We start from the raw sequence: 23,375 nt of genomic DNA on the forward strand, positions 1-23,375 counted from the left end.
GTTGAGCGTCTGACTTCGGCTCAGGTCACGAGCTCACAGTTCGTGAGTTCAAGCCCCGCGTCAGGCTCTGTGCTGAAGACTCGGAGCCTGGAGCCTGCTTTGGATTCTGTGTCTCCCTCTCTCTCTGACCCTCCCCCACTCATGCTCTGTCTCTCTCTTAAAAATAAAAAAATATTTAAAAAAAAAAGGGTAGCCTCTCACCCTACTTGCTGCCATACAGTAATTAGTTAATATATAATAATAATATTAATAGATTGGGCCCAGAATGCCATTCCCATTCCTGACCTGTGCTTGATTTTTGTAGCCAGTGGTCAAAATCCCCTCATCATGGACTCAGGGAACCAGACCCAAAGACCAAGGTACTGAGGTACAAGCAGGAGCCAAGGTCCAGGCAGATTTGGGGCAGCAGCAGCAACAAAGGAGCTTGCTATCGACTCAGCCTCAGCCTGGAAGCTCTTTTATTCATGTGGGAAGGGCAGTCATCTAGTAGGACTATGAGGAGCCTGATGATCCCTCCCTACATCACCACTCCTTCCCTCAGCCACCCCTGAAATCACAACACGATTGCCCTCAGGGGTCAGCCTCACCTATGGAGTGTGCCATATCTGCAATGATTTGTTGTTCCCTGCCCCCCAAAATGGCGAGAACCACTGGTTTAGATGGAGATCCTATGGGAGGTGGGTTCAGCATGTAGGATGCACAACCAGTTCCAAAGACTTTGATTCGGGGACATGTCCAAAGGCATAACACAAATGGCAGCTTAGTGGTCTTTTTTTTTTTTTTTTTAATGTTTTTATTTATTTTTGAGACAGAGAGAGACAGAGCATGAACGGGGGAGGGTCAGAGAGAGAGGAAGACACAGAATCAGAAGCAGGCTCCAGGCTCTGAGCTGCCAGCACAGAGCCCGACGCAGGGCTCGAATTCAAACACTGCAAGATCATGACCTGAGCCGAAGTCGGACGCTCAACCGACTGAGCCACCCAGGCGCCCCTTAGTGGTCTTTTAAAACACACGACTAGTTTTATAACATTTTAAAAAACAATTACTATGAATATTAAATTATGCTTTCCTTGATTTTCCTGCTAGGATAATATTCAGACACCTTGACATTTGGCTGTTGACATTTAATGTATGTCACGAGCTACTTTTTCAGCTTTATTCTCCCTTGCGCTTTTCTCAGCCTCAACTCTATGTATTTTCCCAACTTCCTCATTCCACTCAAGACTTCTAAATAGGCCCCCAAAGGGAACTACATTGTCTGAGTTACTAATATAGTCCCTGTTTATAGCCACCATGGTTATATATGCAGGTAGACAATAGCTGGGCAGCAGGTCCAGAGAACATGTGTAAAATGATGTCGGTGAGGAAGATTCTGGGGGAAAATGGAACTGGTAGATTCTTTGATGCACTAGACCACATGAAAGATCATGGTGAGAAGATGCGAGCAAAAGATAGTCCCACAACTAAGCAAATGGAAAAAAACAATGAATTATTAACTTCAGGAAAGACAAAAAGCTTTACATGAAACAAAATGTAATCATTTCACACAACTTGGTTCAACAAGAAAAATGTTTTCATGAACATCATGCAAATTCTTAATACAAACTTATCCAGGAAAAATGTGAAAACATTATACTGAGAGATTGTAGTAAAGGTCAGTGTATGGTAAGGGAGCTTGGAGTAAGTGCTAAGTCCTTATCAGACATACTAGGAAATCAGTAAATGATGTCTAACGTTGAGAAATCAAGAAATAGTAGCATAAGCATATTTTGAAGAAATATAAATATAATACCAGAAGAAACAGCTAAACATAAAAAATGGTGACTTTTGGTGAACAATCCTGAAGGGTAGAAGAGGTGAAGAGGAATTTTGTTTTTTCATTATAAGTCTTTAAATCCTATTTGACTCTTTGTTAACTATCTGCATGCAGTACTTTGATAAAAATAAATTTTAATTTTAAAAAATATATATCTGGGGGCGCCTGGGTGGCGCAGTCGGTTAAGCGTCCGACTTCAGCCAGGTCACGATCTCGCGGTCCGTGAGTTCGAGCCCCGCGTCAGGCTCTGGGCTGATGGCTCGGAGCCTGGAGCCTGTTTCCGATTCTGTGTCTCCCTCTCTCTCTGCCCCTCCCCCGCTCATGCTCTGTCTCTCTCTGTCCCAAAAATAAATAAAAACGTTGAAAAAAAAAAAATTTTTTTTTTAAATATATATCTGAAAATTTGGCGTAGGTGGGTGGTTCATTCGGTTAAGCAACAGACTTCTTGATTTCAGCTCAGGACATGATCTCATGGTTCATGAGTTCAAGCCCCACATCAGACTCTGTGCTGAGCATGGAGCCTGCTTGGGATTCTCTCTCTCCGCCTGTCTCTACCTGTCACCTGCTCACACATGCACTCCCTGTCTCTTGCTGTCTCTCCCTCAAAATAAATAAATAAACATTTAATATATATATACGTGAAAATTTGAAAGGCCGTGAAGAGACAGTTCACAGAAAAGAACTACAGACAATCCTTAAACATACAAAAAGACGTTTGAGCTTATTCAAAATGAGAGAAATGCAAATTAAAACAAAACTGAGATACTGTTTCTCATCTGTCATACTGGGAAAAATCCCGAAGTTGGAAGCCGTCCTCTTTTGGCAAGCCTGTCGGGAGTTCAAAATGACTGAACCCCTATAAAGGCGGATCTGGCATATATATCCACTTAAACTGCAGATGCATTTCTCCTTAACTCAGCAAACCCTCTTCTAGAAATGCACTCCCAGGTATTCCTGCACACATATAAAAATGACATATGTATAAGGTTATTCATTACAACATTGTTGTATGGCAAAAGATTAGAAACGAGGGGCGCCTGGATGGCTCAGTCGATTAAGCGTCCGACTTCAGCTCAGGTCACGATCTCGCTGTCTGTGAGTTCGAGCCCCGCGTTGGGCTCTGGGCTGAGGGCTCAGAGCCTGGAGCCTGCTTCCGATTCTGTGTCTCCCTCTCTCTCTGCCCCTCCCCCATTCATGCTCTGTCTCTCTCTGTCTCAAAAATAAAATAAACGTTAAAAAAAATAATAAAAAAAAAAGATTAGAAATGATCCAAATGTCTGTCAACAGGGGACTGGTTAAATAAACTGTGGTTCAGTCACTCCATGGAAAATATTTATGTTCTCAATGAATAAAGAAAAAGTGTACAAAATTTAATAGCCAGCTTCCAGGCCCTCCAAAGCAAAGAGGGCTGTGTCAGAAGCCTCTCAGACAGAGTAGGCTCTCTGCCCTTCCTAAGTGTGAGCATAAGAGGAACTTGGCTCCCTAGCCCTTTCAAAACCTTAGAAACTAAGCAAAACGGGTGGTGAGGCAATGTCAGACTTCATGTCAGTCCTAAGTCCAAATCCCACTCGGTCACTTTATTCACCGAGACACTCCGGGCTTTCATTCCTCATCTGTAAGTGGGCATAAAATTCCCTACCCCGCAGGGCTGCCGTGGGATGGTGTATGGGACACAGGTGGCACAGAGGTTTGCTCTCACTAAGTGCTCAACAACAGAAGTTATTATTAATAGCAGTTAATAGCAATACCGGAAAAAAGAATTCTGTCTCCAAGACTGTGTTCATTATAGGAGGAAAGTCATCCTGGAAATACCAAGATAAGAATCAAAAGTTGCTGCTCTGAAGAAAAGAAGGAATTTCCCTACGTGACCAGGCAGTTTTGGAAGAGAGTCTTCAACCATAGGCACACATGCACACTGTGTGGGTGCCTCCAGGATCTCATGGCCACCACCACCTTTGAGGGCTGGTACACACTTTCCCTAAGTATCCTACATCAGCAGGGTGGGAAGGACCTGGGCCTAAACACCTTCCATTTAGAATGAGAAACCCAAGGACCAGAGGAATCAATGATGTGCTTGAGAGCACACAGCCAGCGGTCCTGTTCCATAGGCAGGCTGAGCCACTAACTAAATTGCTAATCAGGCATACATTTGTATGACTGCCATTTTCCAGTGATTCAAAAGAGAATCAATAAATCTAAAAATGGATACTAAGTACATTGAGCTAAGTTGACTTTCATTCACTTCTGAAAGTGGTTGTTGATCAATGTGAAAGATACAACCAATACCGGTGGGGTGAGAAATGTTTATCTTTGTCATCCCAACTTTATGGCTGTACCTACATGTTACCTGTTATATACTTCCTCTGGAATGGAGCCCCAAATTTAGTGGCAATTTTTATTGCAGTAAAAACAAGGATTTCTAGAACGTGCCTAATCCCTACTTCAGCAATGATTACATTTGTAATGTTGGATTTCCATTTCCTCATCTGTAAAAGGGGACATCAGCCACCTCACCGCAGTGCTGCAAAAATAAAATCAGATACTATGTCTGTCTGGCACATGGCTGGCGCTACTTCCCACAAACCCAGGTGTCCCCTTGCCTTGTTTACATAGGGGACCTAATCAATCCCACAACAATCCATTGACACTGCTCTTTGAATTCCAAGTAAAAATTTCCCTCTAAGCATCTCAGAAAAAGTAAAAAGATAAAATACTTTTCATGATGTTTACATAGATAGTTTTTACTTTCCTCAGAACCAAGAGTTAAGAAGAATCTCATTAAAAGGAACTGTAGAGGCGCCTGGGTGGCTCAGTCAGTTGAGCAACCAACTTTGGCTCAGGTCATGATCTCTCAGTTCGTGGGTTCGAGCCCCATGTCAGGTTCTGTGTTGACAGCTTGGAGCCTGGAGCCTTTGGATTCTGTGTCCCTCTCTCTTTCTGTCTCTCCCCCACTTGTACTCTGTCTCTCTCTCTCAACAATAAATGAATATTAATAAATAAATAAATTAGCTTTAAAAAAAAAGAAATTCTAAATGTATTTCTTTTTCAAGTTCCCCAGATACCTTCTTCATCCCCATTTCTCTTTGGGACTGTTTCCCACCATGTCTACATTGGTCTGGAGATCTCTGGATCCAGCCCTACTCACTGTGTTCCTGATTTTCCCACATTCCTATCCCAGGCATTTGCTCATGGTAAACAATAAATGGTTCTAAGCTGAACCAAACAGAATGAGGTGAAGATTTTCAACAAAGACATACTGAGCATCCACTATACCCTAGGCACTGTGTAAGACCCTTTCCCTCTCATATTTAATTATCACAACAATCCAGAGAGGTAATCATCATTATCCCCAATGTACAGATAACAAAACAGAAACTCAGAGCATGAAGTGACTTGCCTCAAGTCTCACTGTCAGGAAGGGAAGAGAGGGATGGAACCCAGGTCTCAGAGTGTGTTATATTTGGGAGCCTCTCCCTGCTAAAGCACCTTTGTTACTACGTTCTTTTCCAATCCACCTGCTGCACAACCAGATGCCCCTAATTTTCAGCAAGTCATTTGATAACTCCAAAAGAGGGGCCACAACATTGGTGAACAAAGACAACATCATGTTTCCAACACACTAGTCAAACCAAGGGGGAAAAAAAATCCCCATGACTTCAGTAATTTTCCATCCTCTGAAACAATGACACATATACAGAAGATTTACCATAAATATAAACATTGCTTTCAAATGACACCAATCTCTCTTTTAATATGCCTTAAACAAATCTAAAATCTAAGGCTTAACAGCTTCCTTTCTTGTATCTGGAATAGACACATGAACCTAAATAGATACACAAAACATACATGCAACAACAGTCAACTAGTTAGATTGGGTTATCACATCAATATCGATTTTCCTCACAACCTGCACCCAATCTGACTGCAATCCTAGGCATGCTGACCTGAAATAGTTGCTGGCTGCGGCAAGCACCACGCGGTGGCAGGAGAATTCCTGAATGTCCACACACAAGATGACATCTGTCAGAGCATTCTCCACGCGGAGGGTGTCCAGGCCATTCTGCAGAATTAAGGAGAGTCCCGTGTCATCGAATTTTACCTTATCCCCATTTAAGATTTCTACCAGGTCTCCTCTTTTCTGGGAGGCCTCATCCGTAGAAGGTGCCAGCGGCCCTTCCAAACTCTTCTCTACCACGTCGCCCATGGTCCAGGCGCCCCCCTGTCCTGCCATCAACATCCAGACTGAAGGAGCGCCCAAGTTTCAGGCAGGTCACATTGCAGAAGTTGAGCGGATTTCCTGTGCAGAGCCCTCCACTTATCACCAGCTGTCACACGCACAACAGGAAGTCTCGTACTTTCTCATCCTGTTACTACAAACGCCAGTAACTTCTATTCTTCTTCTTTTTGTGAGTCAACAAAAGGTTGGAAATTACTTAGAAGAGGTGTGTATAAAGGGGCTCCAGAGGAGAAGGGGTGGCTTCCCAGAGTCTGCTATTAGTGCTGTGAGGCTATTTTGGTCCATCTCCCCCTCATATCCGTGAGCAGGAAGCTTCTGATTCTGGTTATTACATTCATACCTCTGGTGCTTTTATAATGCAAGTTGTCAATGATAGGATGTGCAGGGAACATTCTACATTCTTCCCCCTCCCTCTTCTCAGGAGTGTGGGACCCCATGATAAGCCCCCACGCAGTCCCTTGGGAACTTTGGAAAACCCACTTATCGCTGGCATTCTTGTTTATATCAGCATTGCACATGTTCTGTCTTTGTCTTCCTCCCTGCTCCGGGGAAAACAATGTCATTGCAAATATTAATGTTCCCCCCTACCAAGAAAGTCTATTGTTTCAGATATGTCTGTGTGGACAGAGAACAAATGATCTCCAGAAACTCCATCCCCAGGGTCTTCTCTCTTAGAAGACTAATCAGAGTAGGTCAACACCAGATTACCCTAGCAAGTCTCAAATTGGCCTAATCTCACTCAGCATCTATTGGCCATGCATCTAGTGGTACACCATGAAGCATCTTCATTACCTCTGCAGGTCTCTATTAAGTGATAATAATCATCTTTTAATAAACTCCCACTATATTATAGACTAGAGAAGTTAATTCACTCTAATGTATTCTAACCTTTATAAGAACCCAGTGGGGCAGATATGATTGTCCTCATTTTACAGAGAAGGAAAGTGAAGTTCTGCCCAAGTGAGTGGCAGGACCCAGATCTGTTTGGCTTCCAAGCCCCTGTTTCTTCCACCACCATCAGGCTACCCAGAGCTGTAATATCATGTTGGTCCTGACCCCCACATCTCCCACAGAAGGAATGGTAGGGCTTGCTTGCCATGGTTGCACCAGTCCACAATACCTAACCAAAGTGGCCTCTGCTGTCTGGCTTCTGCTTTCATGTACAGACAACACTAGTGTGTTGGTCTGACTGCACTTTCTAGCAGTGGGGAACACTGGCTGTCCTCGTGATCAACAGGGAGTCCCAATCCATTCTCTGCCCTGGTCAGTGGTGACTGAGCCTCCTCCACAGGTCCCAGTTCTGCCTCAGCTCTTCCTCTCTTCCATAGATACTTATTCCTAAGGTCAGGGTCTTTCATATCTCCCCTCCCACCAGACTTGTGCTTTATCCAGAGCTCTGTCAATCAAGATGCTTTGGCTTCAACAACAGAATAGTCCATCAAAAGTGGTTTAAACAGGGGTGCCTGGGTGGCTCAGTTGGTTAAGGGTCAACTTCAACTCAGGTCATGATCTCACAGTTCGTGAGTTCGAGCCCCACATCAGGCCATCTGCTGTCAGCGCAGAGCCCACTTCGGACCCTTCATCTCCCTCTCTCTCTGTACCTCCCCTGCTCTTTGTCTCTCTCTCTCAAAAATAAATAAGCATTAGAAGAAAATTTTAAGTGGTTTAAACAACAGAAGTCTCACACTATAAGAAGGCAAATGTATGCAGTCTCAGGTTAATCCAGAAGCTCAGTGATGTCATCAATGACACAGAATTTTTCCACTTTCCCATTCTGTTACATTCTCAGTGTGACGGAGATGTCCCCTTATGATCACATAATAGCTGCCACAATACTAACCAGTCCAAAAGCAGGAAGAAGGGAAGTCCTCTTCTCCTTCATCTCTTTCTTTTTACCACAAAGAAAATATTTCCTAAAATCCCCATTAGGCTTCTCCTGGGTCACTAGACTACCAGAGATCAAACTCTAGGAAATACAAATGGAATAACATGATTGGCTTGCACCAAACATGATTCATCTGCTGGCTCGAGTCCACTTTCCCCAAGATCAAGGAGTAGATACCTGATAGCCAAACAAAATCAGGGTCTGTTAGCACAGAGGAGAGGGAAGGGCTGGTACACAGTTGACCTCCTGTGCCCATCACAGGGACGAACACACCTTGACTCTTCCTGCAGGCCTCAACTAGGAGGAACTCAGCACTTTCACCCAAATGACTCCAACCACCACCTCTGGTAGAGCTGAGGACAACACATGACCCAATCTCTCTCATGGCATCTTGTCCCCCAGAACCTCTCAAAGTATGAACAACACTGGCCATATTCAGCTCCACTCCAACTCCCCCTCAAATAAAACAAAATAAGAATAAAATTCAATTCTCCATTCATGATGGATCCTGTTCACCAAGCTCCCTTATTATTTTTCACATACCTTCCAAGTCCACCCACCCCATTCCCTTGACATAAGCAGATAACTGTTACCTTTTCCCCAACCCCACATTTTCCTAGTAGGGATGTATTCACAGACTTGTACTGTAGGTGTGGTAATACCTACAATTAGATTTAGTGCAAACGTAAAAAACACAACCAGTTTGGCATCGATGTCAACCTGGATATGCTCTGAGATTTAGCATTAACCGACAAATATTCTTTATAGATATTCTTTATAGCCACAAAATGTACAAGCCACTGGCAAAAGCTTTAATACTGGGAAAACAATCTAATTATATCTTATTAGGCTAGTTAGTTGGCTTTATAATGCTTATAAGGAATAGATTCTGTCCCCATACAAATGGGTAGCTTCACTCAATGGAAATCTCTATTCCTAAAACCACAGATTGCCCCTTCTGACCCCAGTCAACTTTCTTCTCTAACACAACTTACCGTGATAGAAACAAGTGTTAAGTCAGCTACAAAGGAAAAGCCACTGTTCTGTCATGTTAACTTAATGCTACTAAAGCTCTCATTTATAGAGTATCGACTATGCTTCAAGAACTATGAGAGGCATTTTATGAACTCTGTTGTGCTTAATCTTCCCACCAATCCAGTGTAGTTAAGTTTTATGAACTCCATTTTGGAGACATGGAGACAGGTAAGATCACATAATTAGTATCTTGTCCATAGCCCCTCAGTACATCCTGGAGGTCACCCACAGAAAGTTCCCAGAAGCACACCAATAGCATCACTCTGCCTGAGAGAGTTTTCCAGCTACAAGAGCATGTGGGCTCACCAGAGGTGCCCCCCAGACTGACCTGCAACTGAAAGCCAGAAGTCGGTAGATAAAAACGCTAGCTTCCTTGTCTCTTCATGGGACACTACTGAGTGCATTCTACCCTGTCTATCATAAGACTCTCAGAGCACTGAGCTCTAGTTGCTCATAGTAGTAGCCCATTCATCCTCTCACTTCCCCACCCTATCACTGTGCTTCTCAAATAAACTACCTGTAGCTGGTCCTTGTCTAATATCTACTTTGTGGTGAAGACAAATTAAGACACATAGCTACTGAATGACAGAACTGAGATTTGAACTCAGGTCTGGCTGATTCTAAAGCCCAACGTTTTCACCTTCCACTGTTCCCCAATGACCCAGTAGAATCATAATCTCCAACAGAGGCTTTCCCAGAAACACTTCAGTGTAACTGTGACTTTGATCAAAGTTAGAGGACCCCACCTTCCAGTCCCCTGACCTGAGAGTCTCTCTCCACCAACCCCACCAATGTCCAGTCAGCTCTATCTCCTGCTGTCTGCTGCTGCACTTCAATCAACACTCAAGCACCTAACTCATCACTGACAGAAGGACTTCACAAAGTCAGTTGAGACCGTGTTTACCTTTTTAGGAAATAGTCACAACTGCAATGGCACCAAAGCATCACAAGCTACGCCTGCAGTGCTCTGGGCCTCTGCCTGCCATATTTTCAGGGCCACACTTCCTTGAACATCACCACTGCCAACAACACTGCTTCTGCTGCTGTATCCCAGAGAAGGGGAAGACCCCTTTTTTCTTTTTCTGAGCAAAGAGCACTGGTATACCGGGCTGAAGGAAGATTCAATAAAGAACATGCCTCAGAAGTTAGAGATGGTGTATTGCCCCTGGGAGCTTTAGGGACTTATTTCCTCCTGAAACCATTTGCTTATCACTTCTCGGGCCTTTTGGCTAAGATCAAGTGTAGTATCTGAAGCCACTCACTTATATATATTCCAGCGTAGAAAAGGAAAAGTAGAGACGGCTCGCCCCCTCCCCAGAGAGGATTTGTTTACATTCCAGAATAAAGGTTTCTCTCTCAGGAGGAGGAGGAGGAGAAAATGGCCTCACATGCCTGTGCTATCCATATAAGCTGAGTCTTCCAGTTTCAGTGCTTATCTCCTGTGGTGCAACCCCACTGCACATTATCTAAAGAGATAGGGATGCAGGGAATTGGTAAGAAGATGATCTGTGAGTAATAAATGATCTTTTCTCTGATTCAGAGACCTCGTATTTCCTGTCAGAAGAAAAAACTGAAATATATACACACATACACATTTAACATGAGTTCATTTTCACTTGATTTCTCCAGGATGAGCAGCAGAGTGAACAAAGAAATATTTGCTTCAGGGTCTAAATGCTACCAAGGGAGACCTGGACTTCATACTTTCCTTGCTGCCTGCAAAATGCCTATTTATCCTTCAAGATAAATGTCTCTCTTGTCTTCCTAAAGCTTCCCCAACATACCTACATTTATTGCAAGTCTTGCGTGTGTGTTCATGCTTCTGCAGATGCACTAAAGCACTGTATTGTCATTAGTCTGGCTCACGGTCTGTCTCCCCCAGTAAGCTGTGAGCACACAAGTCAAGTCATTCTACATCCCAGAGTCTGGCACAAGCCCAGTTACATATGATTCAGTCAAGTAATATGGGGCGGATAGACAGATTTCATGGTTGGATGAAAGAATAATCAAAAACTGGAACAAGAGCTCTGCCTTGGTAGCCAGTGGCTCTCTTAAGAGGAGTTCCTGCATGGCTGAGATAATGTGTGAGCTGACCCAGGAGGACAAGAAGAATTTGTGAGGAGAGAAAAAGGGGAGGGGAAAGGAAGAATGAACACACTCAGAGGTATAAAAGAACAAGGAGTATTTGGAGAACTACAAACCATTAGGTAGAACTAGAAGACAAGGTGTGTGAGGGGGGTGGGGTTGGAGAATGGGGTACAATAGTAAGAGAGCAAGCCAGTGAGCCATGCCCTCTGGCAGCAATGTGAAACTGGAGCATGCATCAGCATTACCTGGGCCCCAACCCCAGACTTTCTAATTAGGTGGATCAAGGGTGGTGTCTGAGAATTTGCATTTCTAACAAGCCACAAGTGGTGCTGCTGCTGCTGGTCCTGGTCCCAGGTCTATTCCTTGAGAACCATTGTTATATGTGAATCTGTCAGAGGCTCTGTAGGTATTTAACAAAGGGAAAAAGAAGGGCTCTGATACAGGATTTGCAAGGCCATCAGGTGGAAGAAAGTAGAGGATGACTCCAGTGAATCAAGAAAGACCCAACAGAAAAGAGTTACAGGCAGGCCACTTGGGGTCCGATGTGAAGAATTCTCAAATCCTTAGCGTCATCACCGGCTGGCCTACAACTGCTTCAAACAACAGATCATGAAATAAACCCAGATGATTATGTGACTCACGCAACGTCAGCTAGTAATTAGCCGAAATGGGGCAAGAATTCAGGACGTGCAGCTCCTGAGCCAGTGCTTTACCCACCTCAGGCTCAAGGAGCACAATCAAGACTTTGTATGTTTGTGCTTGTAAGTGGGAGGTGACTGGAACGTCCACCTATGCCTCAAATAAGAGTAGCCTTACCTTCTGTTCTGTGATCTCCTTCTGGTTCCAGAGGACAGAGAACCTACAGCCTCTACTTCAGGTCAGGTTCACTTGTGTATCCCCAGCCTATGGGTGGTGCACCCCAGTCTCTGCCACTCCCATCCTGCAGACGCTATGGCTTGGTCTCTCTCCTCCCTGCCTGATTCAAGGCTGCCCAAGGCCCCTAGCCCCTGCCCATCAGAGGCCTAGCCCTGGGCCCCTCAAGCCAACTCCTCTTGACAACCTGGTCCCAGCATAATAGTAACAAAAGATAAATGCTTTCATAAGAGAATAATGAGCTGGGGGGCTGCAGGAGTCAGAAACGGGAAGTTGGAAGGTTGCATGAGAAGGAACATAAGGCTGATCTAAGTGGGGAGCCCAGAAACCAAAATCTGAGTACAGGGCCAAGCCCAGAGCCAACTGTTTCATAATTTAAATCTGGAGGTGATTATTTTTAAAAGATCTGTGTCAAGGCTTCATTTTCTGTTACAAATGCCACATACAGCAAACACTTTCCATAGTCTAAATTTGTATGTTTTAGTCAACACAATGAAAGACTTGCCATATATTGGTTATAGTTTTCCCAAACTCTATTCAGAGCCACCTTGCCAGGTCCCTAAGCATCACTCTGGAGTGTCCTTTGCAGACCTGAACTTAAGGAAGGCCAGGGGTTCCTGAGACCCCCACCAGGTGGTTCTGAGTAAACTCTTTCTGCAACAATGTCCACAAAATAGGGAGTCAAAATTTGGAAGTGACTTCTTGAAGGCAGCTGTGAGTCCAACCAAACCTGCTGCAAGCCCTAAGGTGGTCCCAGGGGCCAACAGCAAAAGTGAAGACTGACCCTCAACAAATGGCAAAATTGGAGAATTTTGTCCTTAATACGCCAGCCCACATCCCATATATTTATATTTATTTTTTAATAATTTTTGTTACTTTTTTCTGATTATAAAACAATAATAAATCACCTTCTTGAAAACTTGGAAAGTTCAGGAAAAAAAACTAAAATTAACATTTGGTGTGCTGGAATAGACTTTAACTAACTAGAGAGAGTTGTGTCTATTTATTCCCAACTTCAGATTAAGTGATACTATGTTGGTTGAAATTGGCCACAATAGGAGTATTTACATCATAGAAATTGGCAAGTGTTATAAACCAGAGGCTGTTTGTTTGTTTGTTTGTTTGTTTAAAATCCAGTTATTAAACATATACCACCTCCCCCTTTAGACTATTCAAGGTCCTGAGGTGACCTTGAATCTGGACCACTCTCCAGCTCCAGTTAAGACTCTAATTATCAAATTTCAGAGAAATTCTGAATTTCTATATCCCTAAATCCCCCTTTCTCAAGGTAGCTTGATTGAGCCTCTCTGCTCCTTACAACCAAATGGGCTTGCTTAGACAGAAACAGAGCAATATCAGGATGTTCTTCTGTCTGACCCACACACTAACCACCATACGACCCTTCCTCCACAGACTCCAATGTGGGCCTCACCTCCAAGCACTCACTATGGAAACATCTACAGCCCAACTTGGTACCTTCTAGCTTCTACACCTGCCCTCATGGCAATTCCAGTTTTCTCAAAAAGAGAATTTCCCAAAAGACACTTATTTTTGAACCATTTATCTTCATGTACCTCTCACTCATTGCCCCATTATGGTTTTTTGTCCCAGTTTGCCTCTTGGCCAAATTTGCTCAAGGTTTTAAGAGGTTCTTTTTCTTCCTTCCTTCCTTCCTTCCTTCCTTCCTTCCTTCCTTCCTTCCTTCCCCCAAACCACCATATTCCAGTAATTCACCAAAATGACTAACACAAAAGGAAAGAGGCACCCACTATGTGTTCTCCAAGCTTTTTAGAAAACATGGACTTGTTCCTTTGGCCACATACATCTGAATATAGAAGAAGGGCAATGTCGTAGACATTAAGGGAATAGCACTGCTCTAAAAGGAATGCCCCACAAATGTTCCCACGGTAAAACTGCAGGAGTCTACAATATTACCCAGCATACTTCTGGCATTGATATAAGCAAACAAGTTAAGGGCAAGATTCTTGCCAAGAGAATTAATGTATACATTAAGCAAATTAAGCATTCTAAGAGCCAAGATAGCTTCCTGAAATGTGTGAAGGGGTATGATCGGAAAAAGAAGAAAACCAAAAAGAAAAGTACTTGGGTTCAACTTGTCGGGGAGGAGGAAAATTTTATCCCTAGCCTGCTTGGTTCTTTCGGCTTGTGTAATAATTAAATTGGCACAAGATAGATAAACAGGGGGGAAAAACAGATTTAATTCATATGTATGGAGATCCCACAGATATAAGAAGTAACCAAGGCAGGTAGCTTTTATACTTTTTAGACAAAGAAATAAATTTCTGATGAATTGATAAGACAAACTTAGGTTTGGTTATTAATTAGTGGAGAATCTAAACAGAGTTTGCTTACATAGCCTTCTTGGCCCTCAATTTCCAATCTCTGACTGTACGGATGTCTCTATACCTCTGGGTACAGGGAAGTTACCTTCCACATGATAGATTTATTTCCTGCTTTCTGGAGACAAAAGAAGGTTAGAGTGTTTCTCTCACACTGGCTGTTTCTTAAGTAACTTCAATTCAGGATAATCAATATGCCTCTATAGCACATCTTATTACAAACTTCCCAGAGCCCCAACAAACCAAAATGCCAGCCTTTGTAAAAATCATACTTTGTAAAAATCAACACAAAGGAACCTGAACTTCTAGGACCCATTCCTTATGAATTCATGGTGTAATAAGGTGTATAAATAAATAAATAAATAAATAAATAAATAAATAAAACTCTGGACTGTTTTTAAAAAGGCGGTGGGGGGTATTAAGGGCTCTGGCAGCAGCCCTCAGGTTTGAAGTTTATGGAAGAATATTAGCCCTGGAAATAAGCTGGAGGAGTGAGGCAAGACTCCAGCCCTGAAGGAATAGCAATACCAAACGTGGTACCCAGAAGACAAAGAACTAGAGATAGGCATAAGGTTAAAGTAAGGTCAGTTTATTGAAAGGATTTTAAGAACAGGTCAATGTCTCAGTATCTTTATCTGTACATTGGTGGTAGCAATAGTGTCCACCTCCAGGTGTTGTGAAAAAGGGGAAATGAATGAATATATGTGATTCCTTTAAAACAATGTCTGACATATATGAAGCCCTATGTAAGCATTAGTTATTATTATTCAAAACTTTCTATATAGGGGCGCCTGGGTGGCTCAGTTGGTTAAGCATCTGACTTCGGCTCAGGTCACGATCTCACCGTTTGTGAGTGCGAGCCCCGCATCGGGCTCTATGCTGACAGCTCGGAGCCTGGAGCCTGCTTCGGATTCTGTGTCTCCCTCTCTCTCTGCCCCTCCCCCATTTGTGCTCTGTCTCTCTCTGTCTATCAAAAATAAATAAACGTAAGGGGTGCCTGGGTGGCTCAGTCGGTTACGTGTCCAACTTCGGCTCAGGTCATGATCTCACGGTCCCTGAGTTCGAGCCCCACGTCGGGCTCTGTGCTGACAGCTCAGAGCCTGGAGCCTGTTTCAGATTCGGTGTCTCCCTCTCTCTATGCCCCTCCCCTGTTCGTGCTGTGTCTCTCTCTGTCTCAAAAATAAATAAACGTTGGGGCGCCTGGGTGGCGCAGTCGGTTAAGCGTCCGACTTCAGCCAGGTCACCATCTCGTGGTCCGTGAGTTCGAGCCACGCGTCAGGCTCTGGGCTGATGGCTTAGAGCCTGGAGCTTGTTTCCGATTCTGTGTCTCCCTCTCTCTCTGCCCCTCCCCCATTCATGCTCTGTCTCTCTCTGTCCCAAAAATAAATAAACGTTGAAAAAATAAATAAATAAATAAAATAAACGTTAAAAAAAATTTTTTTAAATAAATAAATGTAAAAAAACATTTTTTAAACCTTTCTAGGGGCGCCTGGGTGGCGCAGTCGGTTAAGCGTCCGACTTCAGCCAGGTCACGATCTCGCGGTCCGTGAGTTTGAGCCCCGCGTCAGGCTCTGGGCTGATGGCTCGGAGCCTGGAGCCTGTTTCCGATCCTGTGTCTCCCTCTCTCTCTGCCCCTCCCCCGTTCATGCTCTGTCTCTCTCTGTCCCAAAAATAAATAAAAAAACATTGAAAAAAATAAATAAAATAAACCTTTCTATATAAAAGAAAGTATGTGTATTTCAGTCTAAATCTGACTTCTGGCTTCAGACCAAAAACTCTTTCAGTACACTGACCTTTGTTAGTACCTACAGGCTATCTATTGTCCCCATGTTATCTTGGCTAATTTCCATATAGTCAGTGTAGAGAGGCCCATAGACCACCATCTCCCCAGGGAAATAAACATTCCCATTACTCCACCCTGTGCATCAGAAATATTGTTCTACCCAGAGTCACAACAATTCATAGAAGAATTTATCCATTGGGAAATTCTTCCCAGAAGTAACCCAGTCTAATCAGAGGCAATTTTAAAATATATTATTTCAATTATATTAATATATGTAATATATTAATATATGTTAATTACAAATACAGTTCACCCTTAAACAACATGGGGATCAGGAACACCAAACTCTGTGCAGTTGAAAATCTACATATAACTTTGACTACCACCAAAAACTTAACTAAGTCGCCTACTGTTGACCAAAAGCCTTACCAATAATATAAATCATTGAGGAGTGCATGGGTGGCTTGGTCGGTTAAGCGTCTGACTTTTGGTTGTGGGTCAGATCATGATCTCATGGTTTGTGGGTCTGAGCCCAGCATCGGACTCTGTGCTCCCAATGCGGAGCTGCTTGGAATTCTCTCCCTCTCTCTGCCCCTCCCCTGCTCATGCTCTCATTCTCTCTCTCTCTGTTTCCCTCTCCCTCTCTCAAAATAAATAAATAAAGTAAAAAAAAAAATAACATAGTTAATTAACACATTTTTCATATTATATGTATTATCATACGTATGTATTATACACTGTATTCTTACAATAAGGAAAGCTAGAGAAAAGGAAAGGTTATAAAGAAAATCATAGAGAGAAAATACATTTACAGCACTGTACTGTAAAAAATCTGCATATAAGTGCACCCATGCAGTTCAAACTTGTGTTGTTCAAGGGTCAACTGTATATTAATACACTATAGATGACACTATTACTATAGAAAGCATCGTTTGTTAAGATGTTACTGGACTAAGTGCTCCGTATGCTTTGTGTTATCCTATTTCCTTTTATCCTGATGCCTTGATAAAATAGATTATTTTCTCCTTTTTAAACCTGAGGAAACCAAGACTCCAAACTGAAGTTGGGCACTTTATCCCAAGTTACACCGGCTGTATTAGGGAAGTCAAGTTATAGCATCTGATTTGCCCAGGCCATAATTTAATGGAAAATCCCTAGCCCAGACCGATGTTGCCCAGGAAGCCATTTAGGGTACTACGTGACTCTGCTACTCCCCTTTGCTATTTGGACTAGAGTGGGTGCACCCATCCAAAGGTATACATAGAGAGTGTATATAGAGATTAGTTTAGGGACACAAAGAGCTGGCTCAAAAAAATCCAACAGGACAATCAGAGACACTCTCTCTAATTTGAAATAAGAAACACAGAGTTTGCCATTTGAGAGAATAAATAGGAGGTAAAAGGAAGCATAAAGAAATACCAGATGATAGAGTCAGAACCAAACTAAAGCCATTTCAAGCCAACTTTTGAAAAGCAGAAGAGATGCAGAAGGTAAGTAAGCAGAGAGAGCAGAAAGACCTGGAAGGTACGAAGAGAAGACTGAAGCCAACATGAAGAGAGAAGCTGAGACAGGTCACTCTGAAACTAGGTAGAAAGTCATAGGCTCCTGTTGCTGAAGCCTTGAGGCCACTCTGATCCTGAAACCACCCTCCAGCCCTAGTTAGGGCTCTGCTCTTGGGTTTTAGAGAGATTTCTGCCTAGATCGCACTTTTCTTGAAGTAACTTTATTGAAACTGTTCCTTACATCCAAAAGGACCTCAGTGGAACAGAAGCAGAGCAGTGCTGTAAAGCTCATCTCTCTGCTCCCACACATTAACGACTGTCCTATCTTTCTCCACAGACCAGAGATGTCTCCAGGTGCAGAAATGGGCCTTGAAAGAGGATCAGATGTCATAGCTGTGGCCAGTACTATTTCAGATCCTTTATCCCTATCCAACTCTAAAGTAGACTTTCCAAATGAAGAATCACAGAATAAACTGGAAACAGCAAAAATTCCAAGGAGTGGGTTTTGTCAAAGAATAGTCCTCAAATGTTCACTTATTGTTAAGCAGGGGGAAAAACAGTAGATAGACTATGTTTCCATTTTTTGCAAATATGAGTGTATATAGAAGACCAGAAGTAAAGGCATTTGCTTATTCCTCAAATGTTTATTGAGTATGTTCTAGGTGTTCAGGATACCAGAGTGAGCAAATATTGTCACATTTCCCACCCTCAAGGAGCTCCCAGTCCAGTGAGGTAGGACCTACATTAAGAAACAAACACACACGTATGGAGTGTGGAATCACTATATTGCACTTCTGAGACTAATATTACACTGTACGTTAACTAACTGGAATTTATTTATTTTTTTAGTTTATTTTGAGAGAAAGAGACAGCGTGAGCAGAGAAGGGGCAGAGAGAGGGAAGGAGAGAATCCCAAGCAAGCTCCACACTTTCAGCATAGAGCCCCACACGGGGCTTGATCCCATGAACCATGAGATCATGAACTAAGCTGAAATCCAGAGTTAAATGTTCAACCGACTGAGCCACCCAGGTGCCCCAACTAACTGGAATGTAAATAAAAGCTTAAATAACAAACAACACACACACACACACACACACACACACACATACATTGCACATTCTAAATGCTGTGATGGAGATGTGCTTGGTGGAGAACCTTTATCAGGGACAATTTGACCTGGTTAGGGAGGTCAGTGAAGGCTTCTCTGGTGACTGAGCTGTGATGGACGACTGTGCAGTACCTACATAAAGATCTGTCTCAGCAGGGACTACAGTATGGGCAAAGCCCAGTGGTATGAGGGACTACAGCAAGTATAAGGAACTTAAAAAAGGCCATGTGGCTGAAGTAAAAAAAGCTGGGCAGAGAATGGTGTGGGATGGGGCTAGAGAGGTAATAGGGCCAGGTCATGCGGGGCATTATATGCCAGGGTCAGAAGTCTTTACTGCTGAGGGACTGGGGAAACAAGTGAGGGTGGGTATGGAAGATATCATCAGATTTGCACTTTGAAAATATTTGTCTCTGTATGGAGAACAAATTACGAGGGGCCAGCATGAGGCAGCTAGAAGAGAAAAGAACCAGTGTGGAATCGATCATAATCCACGTGGCCTATGATGGCAGCATGGATGGGGGAGTAGTGCTGAGAATATAAACAAGTAAAGAATCTGAGGCATATAGAAAAATTAAAATCAATAGAATTTCACGTAGGATTGGATGTGGAATGTAAAGGAAAAAGAACTTTCAGAATGGCTGAGGTTTCTAGTGTGAACAGCTGGAAGACACCAACACTCTGATATGGGAAACATGTGCTAAGGGGAACAGGTTTGGGTGAGAGGAATATGAGTTTATTCTTGGTCATGCTGAATGTGGACTCTAGGACATTCAAGATGTGCTATCAAGTGAGATGTTTGATACAGAGTCTGGAGCTCAAAGGAGAAGTGTGGATTGGAGATAAAACTGATGTACTAAAACATGAAAAGTGGTTCTTTCTGGATGATAAGCTTTTGTATCTTTTGTTTTATTCTTTGTACTTTTCTGCATTTCTCATGTTTTTAGCAATGAAAAATAATTTTTTTCTAAACAGAGTTTTTAAAAAGAGTAAAATTTTCCCTGTGCTTGTAGCAAAGAGGAGTTCTCTACTTCTCATAACTGGCATTAGTAACCTCAACAGGAATGTCTCTCGAGTGAGGAAAGTCAAATTAATTTAACATTAATAACTCTTTGGCAATACCCTATTTCTTTTACATGGGTCTACAGAGATCTAGGCATCTTCCAAACTGTAACTTGTTGTCCTAATCAGATTTATACAACAGAAGGAGGTCCAGCATGCAGATAGATGGTCGAGTTTGGTATTCAGGTGTCCCCCTGATAACTGAGGCATTTTAAGAAGTCCAATAAAAAGAAATATTTTGCCCCTCATACTGGAGATGAACCAACTGACAAGTAAAACAAAGAGTTAGGAGATGTGGGCCAAATACCTGTGTACTAGCTAAGCTGGGGAGACAAACTGTATAATCAACAGATTATCTACCCAGTTGTGGCAACACTGAAACAGAGCCAGCCCCCCACTCTCACCACCTTATCCCCAGAATTGCAAAACACGTTAGAATAGCCAGAAACCAAAGGAAGAGGAGAGGAAGACTCTGGATCGTGCACACACAGTTTCTACCTCCTCACTCCTCACTCACCATTTTCCTTGAGGCGCAATGAGGGAGGGAGGATGTACGGATGGAGAAAAGCCAGGGGTGAAAGGCTAATACCAGAAGTGAGGTGCACTCACACTCACCAACACCCACTATGAGTTACTGTGTTTAGCATCAGGTTTCTAAATCAAGCTCAATCATGTATAAGATACTATGCTATCCATGTGCATTTGGATAGAGTCTGAGTCCCTGGTGACTAGCAATAAGTCAACACCAGCTAATCTCTAGCAGAAATTGAATTTGTTAACACAATATTGGATGCATAATTCTTGTTTGGATCCTGGATTCAAATAGAAAAACAACATTCATATTCCCAGCAGCATTATTCACAATAGTCAAAAAGCAGAAGCAACCCGGGGCGCCTGGGTGGCGCAGTCGGTTAAGCGTCCGACTTCAGCCAGGTCACGATCTCGCGATCCGGGAGTTCGAGCCCCGCGTCAGGCTCTGGGCTAATGGCTCGGAGCCTGGAGCCTGTTTCCGATTCTGTGTCTCCCTCTCTCTCTGCCCCTCCCCCGTTCATGCTCTGTCTCTCTCTGTCCCAAAAATAAATAAATGTTGGAAAAAAGAAAAAAAAAATTAAAAAAAAAAAAAAAAAAAGCAGAAGCAACCCAAGTTCACTGACAGATGAATGGAAAAACAAGATGTGGTATTTACATAGGATCGAACATTATGCTGCCTGAAAAATGAAGGAAATCCCTATCATGTGCTGTAACATGGATGAACTTTGAGGAAACTATGCTAAATGAAATAAGCCAGTCACAAAAAGATAAATGCTGCATGATTCCACTTATGTGAGGTACCTAGAGTAGTCAAAGTCATAGAGACAGAAAGTAGAAGTGTTGCTCCCACAGGGGCCATTACTCTGCAATGGGTACAGAGTTTCAGTTTTGCAAGATGAGAAGGGTTATGGACATTGGTGCACAACAGTATTAATATATGGTTAACATGGTAAAAAAAAAAAAAGCAACAAGAACAACAAAAACAGCTAAAAAAAAGTTTTCTTTCTAGTTTTAACACATTGAGAATATTGCACATGCATTATTCCACAGTTCCAAAAGTACTAACATCAAATGTCACATGTTTCAATATATTGTTAGATCAAACACTATTGAAAATTGACTTAGGTTTGAAATAGAAAATTAATCAAAGTTGAGTCTTGGGATATTTGAGATAATCTAAGACATTTCCAATTATGTATGAATTCATCTTAGCACAAAAGTGGTATTAAAGGTTTGATTGCATTGCCCAAAAAACATAGCTACAAAGGATGTTTTAAGGACTAAGGAAAATTTAAATATGAACTATACTCAGTGATTTTATATCAAGGTTAAGTTTCTTGCATGTGATAATAGCATTATAGCTATGCAGAACAGTGTCCTTGTACTCAGCTGATACATGTGGTTTTTAGAGTGAAGCATCATACCTGCCACTTACTTTCAAATGGTTCAGCAAAAGAAAATATTTTATAGAAAGAGAGAGATAAAGCAAAGAGTATATGGGAGTTCATCATACTATTCTTCTATACTTTAAATTTAAAATGTTTGGAGGGTGTATGGGGAGCACAAAATCTCCAACTTAGAAGAATGATGCTTGAGAGGCAGATAAGAACAGGCTCAAAATCACCCTGAAGGATCAGCCTGTGAGGACACCCTTTTCCTCATCCTCCAAGCATAGGATGCTGAAGCATGGCAGCAGTAATACTGCTGGGGCAGGGCATGGAATGCCACCATCACACCCATGCCATCGCTTCCCCCAAGGACTCGGTCTTACAACAACCTTCAACTTGAGTAAATAAGTCCAGCAGAGATGGTCACCTCTGGGTATACCATTAGAATTAATGTGTGAACCTGATAAGCTGATGATAAGACAAGGTGTAGCTTGGGGCAGAGGAGTTGGGGAACGGGGACTTCCAATCAATGTCATTCTGAAACAGCCAGGTGGCCTTCTCACCCTTAAGACACTTCACCCAGGGTAAAGAAATGTGATCAAGTCTGTTTGAAGTTTCAAGCTACAGAATTTCAATACACATTTAGACGACAGGTGAAAAATAAGAAAAACATTGAATTAACAAAATCTACTTTTTCTGCATCTCCATTTCAAGGGAAACTTTCATGTATATCTATGGGTATATCATCCACATTATCCAGAGATTTCTGAATTAACTTAAGTTCTTCTAGCCTTAACATACTGGAAACCTGATACAGTAAATATGATCCAGTAGCTCTTATCTTTTATGATTCTTTAAAACTTTGGGGCGCCTGGGGGGCTCGGTTGGTTAAGTGTCCAACTTCGGCTCCGGTCATGATCTCATGGGTTGTGAGTTCAGGCCCCATGTTGGGCTCTGTACTGACAGCTCGGAGCCTGGAGCCTGCTTCGGGTTCTGGGTCCCCTCTCTCTCTGCCTCTCCCCTATTCATGCTCTGTCTCTCTGTCTCTCAAAAATAAATCAACCTTAAAGAAAATTTTAAATAAAAATATGTAGAAATATTTTAACACATTCCAAAGCCATTTAGGAAAGACTTTTACACGATCCCCGTATTGGGTTAACAATGCTGCTGCTCAGCACTGTGGATATATATAAATGAAAAGAGAAAATATTAAATGTGCCCTATATAACCAGCAGTCTATCTATAACATAATTAGTCATCATATCAGCCCTTCCAAGTACAGAGATGACAACAGATGTTGGTGCGGGGTGCATACAAAGTAAAGGTCCTTGCTCACTCCGAACCTCACATTGCCACTTTGCAAACTGCCTCCTCCAGCATGGCATGTGAGAAGGGGAAGATGTATTAACCAGTTCAACCTGGGGGTTGGAAAATTTAGCCATCACTTTCTCAGAGGGATAGTTGGGATTTTGAGTTTTTATGCCTAGAGAAAGGATCCTGGTGTGGAGAGAGGGTTAGGAAATCCATCATCCCATTGTAAGGGGCGAGAGGCTCTGCTTGAGCAGCAAAGAACACCACTGGAAAAGGTCCAAACTCTAGTGTGCATTTTAATCCCCATTACTACATTTCCCAGTGTGGCATTGGACAATTTGCTTAACTTTGGAGATCCTCAGATTCTTCACCTGTAAGATGGCTTCACCATCTCATAG

General features: G+C 42.6%; 1 protein-coding gene across 5 annotated transcripts in view; it reads right to left on the reverse strand.

The window, feature by feature from the left end:
• The window catches only part of KLHL6 (kelch like family member 6), a 97,489-nt gene extending 91,389 nt beyond the window's left edge, over nucleotides 1-6,100 (reverse strand). For all 5 annotated transcript variants that reach the window (XR_005792268.1, XR_005792267.1, XR_005792266.1 and 2 more), the window contains exon 1: nucleotides 5,761-6,100. Coding sequence is in view for 2 of the 5 variants with exons in the window: in XM_040480888.1 (XP_040336822.1) it covers nucleotides 5,761-6,053 (293 nt within the window). In the remaining 3 variants the exon portion in view is untranslated. The remainder of the gene's footprint in view (nucleotides 1-5,760) is intronic.
• Nucleotides 6,101-23,375: the final 17,275 nt, after the last annotated feature.

This window comes from Herpailurus yagouaroundi, unplaced genomic scaffold, assembly GCF_014898765.1.
Source record: "Herpailurus yagouaroundi ecotype Mexico unplaced genomic scaffold, PumYag 159, whole genome shotgun sequence".
Classification (NCBI taxonomy): Eukaryota; Metazoa; Chordata; class Mammalia; order Carnivora; family Felidae; genus Herpailurus; species Herpailurus yagouaroundi.